Below are 15,637 nucleotides of genomic sequence, written 5' to 3' on the forward strand. Positions count from 1 at the left end.
GAACACGTGTTTAAATTAAGGATGTAGCCTCCATATGTATCATAGATTGAAACATGTCTGTTATTAAAATCATTATATAAATGTGCCGTGTCTTTCTGAATAACCTATAGTTTGAACAACCGGAATCCAATGTGATGGGTTCAAAATAAGGACAGTTCCAGACACTACAATTGTATCCATTATTCTCTAATAAAGTGGAATCTGCCAAGATCAGGTCCAACGGCCATTTGCTGCTTTGAGAAACAGGGTAGACCCCGGACTTTCACCAGTGAATCACAGGACAAATTACCATTCACACTCACATTCACACAATTTAAGAGATTTAATTAGATTAGTTTTACAATGTTTCATCCAGACACACATTAACACCATGAAGTGGCCATCCTGTTCCTTCCATTTCCCTGAGGCCCCGAGTAGAAAAAAAAAAAGTTTCGACATCAATCAAGACAGCACCCCAGTGGAGAGCCACTGCACCCCGCAAAGGAAGCAATGATGTAATTTTGGGTGCGTGTACACATCAACAGACAGGAGGTAATAATGGGCTTCCTGCTTACCTCCAGACAGTCCAGACTGATGAAACTGGCGATAGCAAATCCATCGATTATATCCTCTTCCTGAGAACTGGACTCCCGTCTCTTCCGCCGAGGGGTGTGGGGGGATCTGACGGCCACAGCGGGGTGCGGCGCCCTTTGAGCGTCCCTCCTCGGACTGTGTCCCTCCCTATCGGAGTACGCGGAGTTGGGGTCGGGGCTACACGGGTCCTTGCTCCCCGTATCACGCAGCCTTCGTACCCCTTCCCTCTTGGGCCGGCATCTCCGACCCTTCTTCAATTTACCATCCATATTAGGAGGAGGGAGGTGGGGGGGGGGGGGTGCTTGGAGTGTCAAAACCAAAGCAAACAGAACTCTACGGGAGATTCTGTCTGCGCCGTGGAATCACCAACAAACACAGTGAGCGATCCTAGGCTGTGTTGCAACGACTGCAAATTACCTTGTGTAAATCAAGCCTTAAACACTCAATGACCTTGAGTGAAAAACCTCGCCAATCTCCATTACGACAAGCAAACGTGCAAATATCAACGCGGACGGGAGAGGCGAAGGCAAAAGCCACACGTTTTTGGTCACGAATCTGCACCGTGTCGATGAGCGATCTGCTAATGCAGGTGCAAAATGGCAGATCCAGTTCAAAATGCACGCATTAGACTCGCTTTGTAACTTTTGTTGCATCGGAACACTGACAGAGCGCCAACGCCGAACCTCGCTGCGGGGCGCAAACAGTGCAGGGAAATCATGTCGTCGGCCGTTGTTGTTTCCCCACCTCCTCGATCCATGATCCAATGTCAAAAAGAGATCGACATACTATCCAATCCAGACCGAACCGCTGGTGGTCAACCGAGGAGTGATGTGTACCTTCAATAATCCCGCGTGTTGACTTTTGAGATATGATTCCTCGCTGTGCTTCAAGTGTTGTGTGCTACTTGTGCGCAATATATCCTCAACGATCCGAAGCGTCCGAGTCAGACAGCGGTCCGATGTGAAATCAAACTCCATACGGTAGAGAAGCGGTCCATTCCAGCTCGGATAATGTTGCCCCCCCCCCCAAAAAAAAATCCACTCCGGTCCGTCCCTTGGTTGCTCGGTGGCTCACGGTGCTCTCTCTTCGCATAATAAGCGTTTGATAAAAGTCCTTAAAGCGACAGGAGTGATTAAAATCTCTCTCTCTCTCTTCTCTTCTCTTCTCTCTCTCTCTCTCTCTCTCTCTCTCTCTCTCTCTCTCTCTCTCTCTCTCTCTCTCTCTCTCCCTCTCTCTCTCTCTCTCTCTCTTCCCATTGCATCTTTTCAATCCGAAATGCAGAGACGGTCAATCCTAACAGAAACCACATAACCGACGTTATTTACGCCATTTGTAGGGTACCGTTTTGCAGAAAGGAGCTGGTGTTAACATCAATAAAAACAACAAAATCTAGTATCGCCCCCAGAGTTCCTACGCGTCACTATTTTAGGCTGTCACTGACAGCCTGTCAGTAAGAAGTGATGGCACGTGGTGTATTTCCTCCTGCGTTGTACACGCACGCACGAACACGCACGCACGCGCGCGCACACACACACGCACACACACACACACGTGTGCGCGCGCTCACATACACACTAATGCCCTTGCAGGTTTTGACAAGCTCTTTTCTAAATGGTTGGCATGTTGGCTATTATCCTATCCTCGGACCTGTTTCTACAACAGACAACCCAAATTGAAAAGTGGCATCTCATTGTCAAATTTCCTGAAAAAAAGTCAAGAAGGCACTCTCCCTTCCCATGTGAATAATATTTCTTTATAGCTGTTGGAGGAGGGCCCAGGAGGGTTGGTGTCAGAGCAGAGTTCTGTCATGTAAAGTCACTTTCCTTCAATGTTTTAGTTCAATGGTTTAGTTACCTATTTTGTAAATGAATTCCATGAAACATTTCGCTGACCTGTATTTAACATCCATCCATCCATGTTCTTATCCTCTTATCCTCATAAGGGTTGCGGGTGTGCTGGAGCATATCCCTGCTGTCTTCGGGCAGTAGGCGGGGGACACCCTGAATTGGTTGCCAGCCAATCGCAGGGCATACATAGACAAACAACCGTTTGTGCTCACAATCACACCCAGGGATAATTTAGAGTGTCCAATCAGCCTGCCATGCGTGTTTTTGGAATGTGGGAGGAAACCGGAATACGCTGAGTAAACCCACGCAGACACAGGGAGAACATGCAAACTCCACACAGGAAGGCCAGAGCTGGAATCGAATCCCCCACCTCTGCACTGTGAGGCAAACACGCTAACCAGTAGACCACTGTGCTGCCTGTATTTATCATATTTAGCATAATTTAAGGGTTATGGACCTTTATGCAAATACACCTTCAATGTTTGTGTTGGCACAAGCTTTTAGTTTCAGTGATTGTATGATATCCAGTCTTACCATAGTTCTGTTCCATTTTGTCTTCACAGAGGCATGTTTGCGCTGTTACTAATGTGCAAGTTACCGTAAACACAGCTATATACTGCATTACAAGTTTAATCTACACAGAGATGTGGTGTGCAGTCAGATTTTGGCTTTGAATGTGCTGGTTCCTTGGAGGGAAATTTCTTTTATAACTTGAATCTTCTGCAAAATTGGAGAGAAACGAGGAGGGTTGCAAAATGAAAGTACGTTTATGCTAATACGGAACGCTGTGGGGTAAATTATCCCGAGCACTGTAGGTGATTAAACTGGATTTGACAGTTACTGAGTGAAGACGATGAAGAGGTCCTGATACACCACTGAGTCGGGTCGCTGAGTGCACATCTCCAAATGCTACTTGTCCATACTTTGATGTACCTGGCTGCTGGATTCAGTTCAAGATCTGCCACATTAATCAAAATACCAACATGTACTGTAATCATCCATGATGTTACTTTAGCCATATGAATAGTGCATCAATCTTTCAGCAAATTAACTTTCAGGGAAACAGAGACAGGATCATTCTCGTGTTACACTAACCTCTGTAACCACTGTGAGTTAAATCCCGTTCTGAACAGCTTTGTAAAAACTAATTCAGTCAGGGGATTAAAAATGGGGGAACAGGTATGGTGAGTGGGCCACGGTGGAGAGGGAAGAGATTACCTCAGTTTCTTCAATGCTACTGTTTGCTTTGAGCTTAATCCATAGCTAGAGACTCTGAGCTGCCACATAGCAGCCATTCAAACACTACTCTCTTTGAAACACATCGCCTCAGCTGTGCTGCAAACTCAGGCGAGGAAGCCTGTCATGCTTGTACTTAATGATATTCCGCCATGAGAACGGTTTTCGGTTTTCATTGCTACTCCCCATCATGGTAAGGGTTCACTATTCAGGGGTCACCAATCTTTTTGAAACTGAGAGCTACCACAATATAGAAACCAGCCCAAAAAAAAACAAATATGCTAAACCTGGCATGGTCCTAACACGAACCAGGTGGAGGGAGGATCCCAAAAGTGCAGACTCAGAAAAACGACATGACAAACATCCATCCATCCATTTTCCGAACCGCTTGATCCTCACTAGGGTCGCGGGGGGTGCTGGAGCCTATCCCAGCCGTCTTCGGGCAGTAGGCGGGGACACCCTGAATCAGTTGCCAGCCAATCGCAGGGCACACAGAGACGAACAACCATTCACGCCCACACTCACACCTAGGGACAATTTAGAGCGGCCAATCAGCCTGCCATGCATGTTTTTGGAATGTGGGAGGAAACCGGAGCACCCGGAGAAAACCCACGCAGGCCCGGGGAGAACATGCAAACTCCACACAGGGAGGCCGGAGCTGGAATCGAACCCGGTACCTCTGCACTGTGAAGCCGACGTGCTAACCACTGGACTACCGGGCCGCCCAACATGACAAACATTTTTTTATTTATTTATAAAGTATAAACAGAAATCGTTGGCAAAAACAAGCCAGGAAAACCAGGTATGAACAGAAAGTGCTTGCAAACTGCGAGGTAAATTTTGCAACCGAAAGTACTCAAAACAAAAGACAAGAAACTATACACACGAAACTTAAAGTAGTCCAAAATCCCTTGAGAACCAAAATACTTACTAAACAAGAATCTAGTGAAACAGGAGCAACTATGAACATGGGCAAGAGGTCTCAAAAATATCACTTGAACATAAATAGCAAGCAAGGTCAAGAATCCAACAGAGACTTGGGATTTTGGCAGTCCTTAAATACTTGATTGGGAACAAGACACAAGTGTGTCACTGAAGAGGCACGCCTTCCACACCAGCTGGTGCTAAAACAAAAAAAAAAAAACCCACACACACACTGATAGAGCAAAACCATGACAAAACCAACACATTAAGATAAGTCATTCTGTTGTATGCCATAAACAGTAATTTGTCCACACCCGGAATGTAACAGATCGAGGCCAAAATCCACAATTGACTTAAAATATAGGGTAAACTTGTGGATTTTGGTTAACCGAGCAGAACTTTCACGAGGCCGTAACTTAAGTATCATCTGCGAACTACAGCATGGCCACAGCGAATAAATTATGAGGTTCGTCAACTAAAAATCTTCTGCAATACAATGAAAAATTGCAGTTTAGAAAAACATGACCAGACATGAACTCTGTTCACTCCATTAAAGTCAAACGTGTTCCACACCGTATTACACACCCACAAGTTTTCACTGTCGAACGACCTAGTATTGCCAGGTTAAAAAAAAAAAAAAAAAATTGGCCTGTCATCCACATACCAAATGAATCACTTATTCATTTGGAAAAGAGCCAATTAACAGTGAATGACAATAAAAAGTGCAGCTGCGTTCTGTCACACCCATGATGAACCTACCAAATCTGCAAGTAGGTGAGTGCTGCGGCAGAAAAAAACAGCAGTATCATCTGCGCTTTATATATATATATATATATATATGAAGACAAATTATATCTTAATCTTTACCTACCTGACATATAGTAACAGGCAGAACAATTAAACGCTGTTCTATCAGATAGCAGAACATATATTCTTTATCTTCCTGCAAGCATATTGGTTTTGTGTTAAAAAAAAAACAAACCAAAAAATGGGCCCAGACCTCACACAGAGTAAGTCAATTTGTGAGTAAATAGAGATGAGATCATCATTATCAGAACCAGAATAACAATCATCTTTATTGGCCAAACATATTAAAAACACACAAGGCATTTATCTCCAGTAGTTGAAGCCATTCCAGTCTGACAGTAAACAGGCCATTAATCCAAATACACTGTTAGACTTGGACACATAAATAGGGAGAGGCACTGAGCAATGTAAGGTGGCCAGTAGAACGTTAATGCCGATACAATGATAATTGTGCAAATGATGCAGAAAGTCGCCAAGTGATTTAAAGTGATCACTAATGTGGTTATTCTGATGCAGTGACACTTATGCAGAGAGTCTTCAAATATTTGATGTTGTCCAGTGGTATGGTAAAATTGATCCACAGGTTCTGCAAATAACACAGAGTGACTAAACAACAAAATGTATACAGTAAAATATCACTGCAGCGATGTACAAAATTGGCAAAATGTCTCTTTAGAATTATAAGTCATCTGTTGAAGAAGTTAATGGCAAAAGGAAAGAAGCTACTGGAATATCTGCAGTTTTAGTGTGCCTTGATTGATTAAAAAAAAAAAAAGATGGGTGCAATGAAATTTTGCGAACTCTTGTCTTAGTTCTTGCAGCGTGCAAGTCCTCAAGAGTGGGTGCCAATGATCTTCTCGGCAATCCTGACTGTCCTTTGCGGTTGGATTTCAATTTTCAGTGTTGGTACTTTTTTTTTTTTACATTTGTTTGGTGGTGTGATGCAAAATTTTTCCACGATAAAATGGGTGCCATGGTTCAGTAAAGGCTGGGAAACACTGGAATAGAGGATGGACAGAAAACCTGCATGTTCCAATAATCTGTCTGAAAATGAATTATTTGGGTTTGATATCACAATATGAATTTGAGATAAGTGTTTCATTTTTTTTCTGCATTTGACAGACAACTTGGAAGCACCCTTTCTTCGAACCCACCTGTTTATCATGTCAGCAAAAAGGACTGAGGCAGATGGCTACATCCTATTACATTGATTATTCAAACCACAAGCAATGCCGACACTCAAGCTCGGAATTTGGGTTCTGCATATGCAGGCAACAGTTAAAGTTATATGTGTGACCAATATGAGAACCAGAGCACTGTCTGTGGGTGAAAAGTTGTCAATTGCAAAGCTGAGAGGAGAGATGAAAATAGAAATCTTTCTGAGCCATTGCACAAACATTGATCACAGCCAATACATTTACAAGTGACAAGATGAACAAACGAGCTGCAAATATTGAGCTCGTCGTCTTGCCTAAATGTGCAACTCTACATGCGAAATGAGTGTGAGAGAGTTAGAAATGCAATCATGAATGGGTGTCACATTAATGTGATATATCACAACCATAGCAGAGATTTTATTTGGCTTCAAGAGTAATCGGTTTGTTTCATTGCTGCGTCGGACATCGTATGTATGAATGATTTTTTTTTCTTCTCAACATACAAGTTAATTTCAAATAACAGAGTGTTTGAAAACAACTGATCTTTTGTGAATTGGGAATTTCTCCATTGCGAGACTAATAAAGGATTTCTTATCTTATCTTATCTTTTGCATGCATTTAAAAAAAAAAGAGGAGAGTGAAGGGAGTCACCCCCATAATAAGCAACAACTGTTCTTCTGAACAACAAACTGGACTGGTCTACAAACACGGACAACCTGATTAGGAAAGGACAGAGCCGACTCTTCCTACTCAGGAAACTGAGGTCTTTTGGGGTTCAGGGGTCGCTCCTTAAGACTTTCTATAACTCGGTGGTGGCCTCGGCCATCCATTATGGCATTGTCTGCTGGTCAGGCAGCATCTCAGCCCGGGACAGAAAGAGACTGTAGCGACTGGTCAGGAGGGCCAGTTCTGTCCTGGGTGAGCAGCCCAGGACAGAACCCTTGACACTCTGGAGGAGGTGGGCAACAGAAGGATGCTAACTAAGCTAAAAGCTATGATGGACAGTCCCTCCCACCCTCTCCAGCCCGCCCTGACAGCACTAGGTAGCTCCTTCAGCCAGAGACTGTTACACCCGCGCTGCAAGAAGGAGAGATACAGACGCTCGTTCCTACCAACTGCTGTCAGGCTGCTGAATAAAAAATAGCAACAATAATATTTAATAATTGAATGATGTGGAAAACAACTGTAAATAGCACTGCCATTTATCCATTTTGTATTTATATTGCACTTAATTGGACGGTGTTTGTTGTTTCTTCTTCTTTCTGCCTACATTCTTGCTGCTGGAGGCTGTAAATTTCCCCAGTGTGGGACTAATAAAGGATATCTTATCTTATCTTATCTTAAAAAAAAGGCTGCTGTGAAAGCCTGGAAAAGCATCATACTATGAAAGAAGAATGCAAAACTTGAGCGGTATCAATGGGTCACAGGCTTCATGCAGTTACTGCAAGCAAAGGGTCTTGCCCTCCATAGTCAACTTTACAACTTGTTCTCATTAGGGTCAGAAATACCTGGCGCCCATCCCAGCTGACTTTGAGCAAGAGGCAGGGTACCCTGGACTGTTCACCAGTCAGTTGCAGGGTGCAAAGTGAACAAGCAATTATTCACGTCAGAATCAGAATCAGAATCATCTTTATTGGCCAAGTATGTAGAACACACAAGGGATTTGTCTCCGGTATAACACATTCACATACATGGACAATCTTGACTGTAGGGATATGCAAATAAGAAATGTAATGGGCCAAAATATACTTTGCAATGGGTCAACTGTGCATTCAGTGAGGTTAGTCAGGGCACACGCCATATTTCTGTCATATTCATATATTGATATCGATCGATAAAATGTCTCTTTCATTTGATACGACAAAAAATACTCATTGAAATGAAATGCAATTTCTATTTTCACTTTGATGCTTCTTATAATACCTCACAAACACCCTCAGCTGAGCATTATCAGTTGTGTGAGTAGACTCATCCACAGCTAGAAAAATGCACTCTGCATTTTTCATTGCATCACACAGCTGCTTAAAGAGATCACCAGCCAGGACTTAAGGGCGTCTGGTTGCTGTGGAATCTCAGCGGGGCGGATGCTTAAATTTAGATGTCATTTCCTCTTTTTGTTTGCCTTCAAATACTGACTCCATCTCTTCATCCATGCATTTTATTTTCATTTCTACATCTGAGAAAGGCTTCGTCTGCTTACTCCGAATGCACACCACAGAGTCATGACTTGTTTTTTATTTTTGTGTCACATATGTGACAAATCCCACTTGCAATTTCAGTGCATGTATTTTCTTGTTCTTGTAAATTTTGAAGAAATGTCTCTTCAAATGCCTTTTCATCTCATGATGGCGTCTCAAACTGGAAATCGTCATTACAGCTATAATGGTAGGCTAGTTTGGAGGGAGAATGAATGCAACACTTTCGGTCCACTCTTCTTTGAATTGAATTAGCAGCTATCTTAAGAGAATAGAATGACTGTAACTATCAAACAACCGCGAACAAAAATGTAAGAGGTTATAGGTAGCAGCCGCCCGGTACTCGTACATATTTGTGTCTGCCACTAAATGGCTCAGAAAATCACACAGGAAGGCCGGTCCCACGACCTCTGCACACGGAGGCAGTCGTGCTGACCAGTCATCCACCGTGTGCTTCTTTTGTAAGCAATTGACAAAATTGGAATGTATCTGTAGTGTTTGGTTTTGTTTTGAATGTGGGGAACAACAAAAGGTCTAAAATGTTACATTTCCCTCCTTGTCTGGGCGGCACGGTGAGCAACTGGTTAGCACATCCGCCTCACAATGCAGAGGTGCAGGGTTCGATTCCGGCTCCGGCCTTCCTGTGTGTAATTTGCATGTTCTCCCCGTGCCAGCGTGGGTTTTCTCCAGCTACTGCGGTTTCCTGCCACATTCCAAAAACATGCATGGCAGGCTAATGGAACACTGTGTGATTATGAGCACGTATGGTTGTTCGTCTTTGTGTGCCCTGCGATTGGCTGGCGACTCGTTCAGGGTATACCCCGCCTACTACCCGAAGACAGCTGGGATTTGAAAATGTATGTATAGATGGATGGATATATATACAGTATGTCTGATAATATTATCGGGTAACTCTTATTTGAGTAGAAATTTTGCCCACTCTATACACATCTGTCAATCAGAAATGTTTCGAATCCCCAGCAAAAATGAAGAAATTAGCCTCACTGTCCCAATAGTTTACGCGAGTTACATTGTAAGCATTTGATTTTGCCCTTATAATTTTGAATATACAGTACATTTCTTGCTGCATAGTTGTGTTCGATTTAAACATTAAAAACTTCAGTTTAGCGAATCATCTGTTGGACTTGAATATCTCTGTTTGTCGCACCAGCTGTCATTGAAGAATTACTATGAGGGGAAAAGAAAATAAGTGTGTGGGTTGATGCCTTTTGGGCTGTTAGTTGTCTCCTTGACACATCACGGAGTAATTCACTTGTATGGTAGCAATTTATGGAGGGAGTCGACATGAAACCTGCCCGGGGGCCTCAAACAACAAGTGCTCTCTCGGGAAGCTGCAGCCAGCCATAGCATTGACTGTTCTGGGCCCTGCAAACCACAGCATGAAAAATTAACCTGCTCACTCCAGAGGGCGGCCTTACATATTCCCTCTACCTGACACCCTTCTCTAACACTCTCTTCATCTCGACTCATTTTATCAATCTTTCTTCTTTTCTCATTCCTTATCTACAGGCTGTGTTTTGCTGAAGAGTCAGTGCTGCAACTCTTTGCTTCAAAGTCAACAGCTGTTCGTGAAATGCTGAACGCTGAGAATCATTTACAGATGGTCTCATTTTGGATGAGCGGATCACATATTTTTTTGTGTAACATATTCGAAACGGATTCATACTCACATAAAGATGCTCCAACAGTGGTGGGCACTGTTTACGCAACATGATAAATAGGTATTTATTAGGCTATGTACCACAGTCATTTAAAGTGGCTACAATCAAACTACATGTATTTCTTTAAAAATAGCTTTTTTTTCATTTTATTTTATTTTAATCTTAAATCAAAATGTCATGGCAATTTACAGACTAATATTTATCCATCCATCCATTTTGTGATCCGCTTTATCTTCACAAGGGTCGCGGGACATGCCGGAGCCTATCCCAGCTGTCTTCGGGCAGTAGGCGCGGGACACCTTGAATAAGTTGCCAGCACAGGCTAATATTAAACCTTCCTTTTCTGTTCAAGATTGTCAAGAAAATAATTACCAGTTTCATGACTTTACAATACAATACAATACAATACATGCTGATTTATATAGCGCTTTCACAACAGCGACAGCTGTAACAAAGCGCTTCACAAAACAGTTAACATAAAGTAAAATAATAAACACAACACATAACATAAAACACGGACAGTCGTGCAGTCCTAACCACTTTTCCGTCACACGCTTTGTTGTTTGAAGCAGTTTCAGATGAAAGAGGAGAGAATCAAAGTGTCCTTTAACCAGTGGATCAGAGACGTCATGCTCAAAATGTGCACACGTCGGCTACAAGCTAAGTTTCAAAGTCAACAAGAAGCTGTAGCATCCATTGACGAAAAAAGAGATTGGTTCACTTCTCCTGTCCCATGGAAATCCATTTCAATTCCAAGCGGCGACTCTCAGTTCCAAATACGCACCGGCGCTCTGCGCCAACGCTCCTCTCTCCTCATCCTCAACTTCAGCAGCCATCCATCCAGCCGCACCAACGCCGACTGTCCAACAGCGCCGACATATCCACTGAACAAAACGGGGTTGTGAAAAATGCTGCCCATTACAGGCGCAAAAAACACAAGCACCCCAGGTCTGTCCAGCACCGACAGTCAATGACGGCGACATTCCTCCAAATCAACATCTGTGCTGGTACAGGCGTGCTGCCGAGAAGGCGCAACCACCAAGCACAGATACTTCTCCTTTGACGAATGTCGTGGCCAAAAAGCGCTGAAAACAGTCCATATCAGGTCCACACGATGAAACAACAAACAACATGTGACAAAACAAAAGACAAAAATACCAAAAAAGAACAAAAAAGCAAGGCTCTTGAAGAGCACTTGCCGAAGGCTGCCTACTCGGGCGCCATCTGTAACCTGAACTTTGTGCAAAGCAAACAATTTATTGGAATACTTTCAGTCTGGGTCTTTTTTTCCGTACTTGTTCTGTTAGATCAGTGGTTCTAAACCGTTATCAACATGGGATCCACATCTTCATGTTGATGCAGTTGCAACCCACTTCTGTGGAGGCAGGGAACAATATTTTGTTGTTGTTGTTCAAACACAGGAAATGTAAATACACCATTTCAAATGAATTTAACTCCACCACCAAAACGGTATTGCTCGCTATGACCCCAAACCCGAGTCGCACGTCATTTCTCTACAGAGTAAATTAGTGACGAGAGCACAAGTGAGAAACATTTCCACTCGTATACCAAATATGTTCCATGTAGGAAGTTGGTAAGCCTCTGTATTGCACCCCCCGCCATCCCAAAAAAAGAATACAAATCCATCCATCCATTATCTGATGGATATTCTCACAGAGGTCGCAGGTGTGCTGAGACCTAACCCAGCTGTCTCTGGGCAGTAGGCAGTGTATACCCTGAACACAGGGCCCACATAGACAAACAACCATTCATGCTCAAAATCACAGCTAGGAACAATTCAGAGCATTCAATCAACCGACCATGCATGTTTTTGGAATGTAGGAGGAAACTGGAGTACCAGGAGAAACCCACGCAGGCACGGAAAGAACATTGCAGAAGAATCTTGCAAACTCCACGGAGGAAAGCCGGGGCCAGAATCCGATCCTTGACCTCTGCACTGTGAGGCAGACGTGCTACTCATCAACTACCGTGCTGCCAAATACAAATACATGTATTTAAAAACTTTTTTTTTACTAGTTGACCCACCCGCAATGGGTAACAAAGCAACTCAAGGAATAAAGTCAAAACTGCATAAACATAAGTTGCTTAACTTGTCTGATAACAAGACTCGACAGCCAAAATGAACCAGTTACGACTGAACAAAACCTGGGAACTAAATCTGGACAATGAGACACACTGATTGGTACACAGATGACCGCTGAAAGGAAAACCTAACAAGTTGACAAAAAGGGACACAAAAAAAACATGACAAAACAAAATCATGTATAAAAAATCTTATTTTTCAATCATGAAGGGGTCGGTGAATGTGCACATGAACTGGTTGGGTTCGGTACCTCTAACAAGGTTAAGAACCACTGCTCTAAATTGTCCCTAGTATGTGTGAGTGCGAGCGCGGATATTTGTTTGTCTCTGTGTGTCCTGCGATTGGCTGCCGACCGGTTCAGGGTGTCCCCCGCCTACTGCCCGAAGACAGCTGGGGTAAGCTCCAGCACCCCCCCGCGACCCTTGTGAGGATAAAGCGGATCAGAAAATGGATGGATGGCGGCTCTTTCTCTCTCTCTCTCTCTCTGCCTTCACGTTCATGTTATGGGTGGTGGTAGGGCTGCAGTTGGTGGTGGCAGACTAGTATGGTTGTTGTTGCTGTCATCACTATAACTGTTGTTGTCATGTCAGTTGTTGTGCCCATTGTTCTCTTAGCCCTCCCGCTGCTTCTTCAGCCTTCTATCCTGTTTTTCCTCTCTAATGACTGTACTCTGTGGCCTTCCATTCAGGCAGACAGTCCCACCACACATCCTGTGGTTACTTTCTTAGAGGGACTTTTTTTTTTGCCTCTGTCATTAAGTGCTTGCCCATGGAGTTCGGTTGTTTTTTTTTTTTTCACATACATGTAAATATTTACCGGATAGAGCATCGGCAAACTGGCGGCACGAGGGCTGGATGTGTCCCGCACGCACTCTTGGAGTAGCCCTCGATTGATTTTTGAAATAAAAAATGTTGACTGTTGGTGAGCTGCTGAAAGATGTAACACCAGTGCCACAACAGAATGGCAGATGTCACACACCAGCGCCTCCAACCCTCAGGCTATGAATGCGAAAAGAAGGGTGTGTTGTGGTCATCACAATTCTACTCTCAAAAATACACAAACAACAGCTATTTTTTTCTTAGTGTTAGCAGTTTGTTTGAAGTACAATCAAGAGTTTCTTAATTTGTGTCCTATTCTACACTTAGTAATGTTAAAAATGGTGGACGGTGGGACACATCCGGGACCATCTTAACTACCCTATACTATTAATTGAGCCGATTAATTTTGGCATTTGAATGACATGAAGGAGAAACGTATGGCAGCCTCATATTAAAATCTTATATTTGTTGATATTTGTGTAAATCATGCTCCAAATGAATTCTTGCATGTAATACTTGTTTGTTATTCAGCATTTTTGTGCAATCTTTGATTGGGAATTTTTATACAAGAACCCTCATCACGGAACAAAATGATAATAGAATAGCCACTTTTCCACCAACAACCCCAGGAAAATGTAGTTCCTGATAATATAAATTCCTGGTAAAATAAACTACCGGTAACTATGGCCCTGGTGGTTTGCATTTCCACTGCATTGCAGGATTTTGCGTAGGTTACCCAAATAAGACGATATATGCAGGGGGGTGGTGTTATCTTACTCATTACTAATGCCCTATAGCTCTTAAACATCATTGAACAGAAAATACTTTTGTGACCTTCCAAGCTGAGAAAGTGGCTTGGAGGTACCTAAACCGTTGTCAAACAACACAAATGTAGCCAACAGGCGTGTCTCAGACAAACTTAGTGTCCCGTCGTGGATTTTGAGTTTTCTGGACGCATCGGAGCCCGTGTAGTGTATCATTCTCAATGATTGAGACGGTCCTGAAAACCTGGACTCACCCCCACTCATCCCTTTTTAATATGCTTATTTTATATTTATATTTATTATGTACCTTTTGACTTCTACTTTCTCCCTTTCATAATTTTGCCGCTGTAAACTGGGAATTTCTCCATTGTAAGACAAATAAAGGTTTTCTTACCTTATCTTATGATTGGACGTCTGGCGTCCGGGATGCTTCACAACTCTCCCCCACCATCCAGGATTCAGTCCATAGTCTATCAGTCCTTTTTTTTTTCCTTCTTTTTTTTTTTTTGCGTTTTCCGAGTAGAGAACAAAAAGCACATACACATGATACCTCCGTCGACATGACTTTAACAGCTGCTTCTTCCGCCTGCCTGATGGACCTGCACGATGTACCGAATCTTGACGAGAGCACACACGATTGGGCGAGGTCTGGTCGTTGATGGACTTCGAGTGCGATGTCTCGACTGGTTCAAGAATGATATTTATCTCGTAGTCTGACAGTGCGACCGTTGTGAACGACAAAAAGTTGCGTCGTTTCAGAAAGCCATTTTAAAGTCCTCAAGCAATCTCTTTAGCTTGGTAAAACATTGGCCCAACTCAACCTACCACGGTAAATTGAAGTTATTCGAATTGATTCTGCAGTGGAGAAACCACTGGTGGTTATTTTTTGTTGTTGAGCAGTGGATCGAATCTATACGCATTTGAAAATTAAAATCCATGAATATATCCTTCTGTACATTGGTTCAACCCCCCCCCCCCCCCCTCCCAAACAACAAAACAAAAAAAAACCAGACATGCACATATTTTGTGCTAGATTAAAACTGGCATTTTTGTCATACGTCTGGTTAGGAAGTGTGCAGTCCTATGTCCTCCCCCATAGTGCTGATGGGGTCCATCGTTTTTTAATTGCCCATCTCTGGTATAGTATATTATATGAGGCGTGTGGTTCTTGATCGGCTCAATGTGTACAGTGCCTTCGGATAGCTTGTGTTGTGAAGTGGCACTATACAAATAAAATAGACTTGACTAACATAAACATGCCCATTGCCACTGATTAGTTCACTGACAGTCAGTTGAATGGATTAAAGAAGTGATGAACCAAGAATGAATAAAGAAACTGGCAATTGCAAAGTAGCAAGGTGTCAATAATTGAAGACAGGTTGTAAATCTAAGTGCCTTAAGATATTTCTAACTGCTTGGGTGCAAAGTTTAATCAAACAGAAGGATTGGCTCCTCAGCTGAGAGGAGGAGAGAGCTGAATTTATTAGCATCCATTGAACAAGCTATGCACTTTTTTCTTATTGCAGGCAA

General features: G+C 43.0%; 1 protein-coding gene across 6 annotated transcripts in view; it reads right to left on the minus strand.

Moving 5' to 3' along the window:
• The window catches only part of fbrsl1 (fibrosin-like 1), a 293,286-nt gene extending 291,652 nt beyond the window's left edge, over window positions 1-1,634 (minus strand). For 2 of the 6 annotated variants that reach the window (XM_086112250.1, XM_086112248.1), the window contains exon 1: window positions 555-1,632. In XM_086112250.1, the coding sequence (XP_085968376.1) occupies window positions 555-842 (288 nt within the window). In that variant the 5' untranslated portion in view covers window positions 843-1,632. Of the gene's footprint in view, window positions 1-554 lie in introns of all 6 variants that reach the window. The other 4 variants (XM_086112251.1, XM_086112249.1, XM_086112254.1 and 1 more) reach the window with 3 other exon arrangements.
• Between the last annotated feature and the right edge of the window lie 14,003 nt (window positions 1,635-15,637).

Source organism: Hippocampus guttulatus, chromosome 5 (assembly GCF_054856545.1).
Source record: "Hippocampus guttulatus isolate MCC_2025c chromosome 5, RoL_Hgut_1.0, whole genome shotgun sequence".
In the NCBI taxonomy this organism is placed as follows: domain Eukaryota; kingdom Metazoa; phylum Chordata; class Actinopteri; order Syngnathiformes; family Syngnathidae; genus Hippocampus; species Hippocampus guttulatus.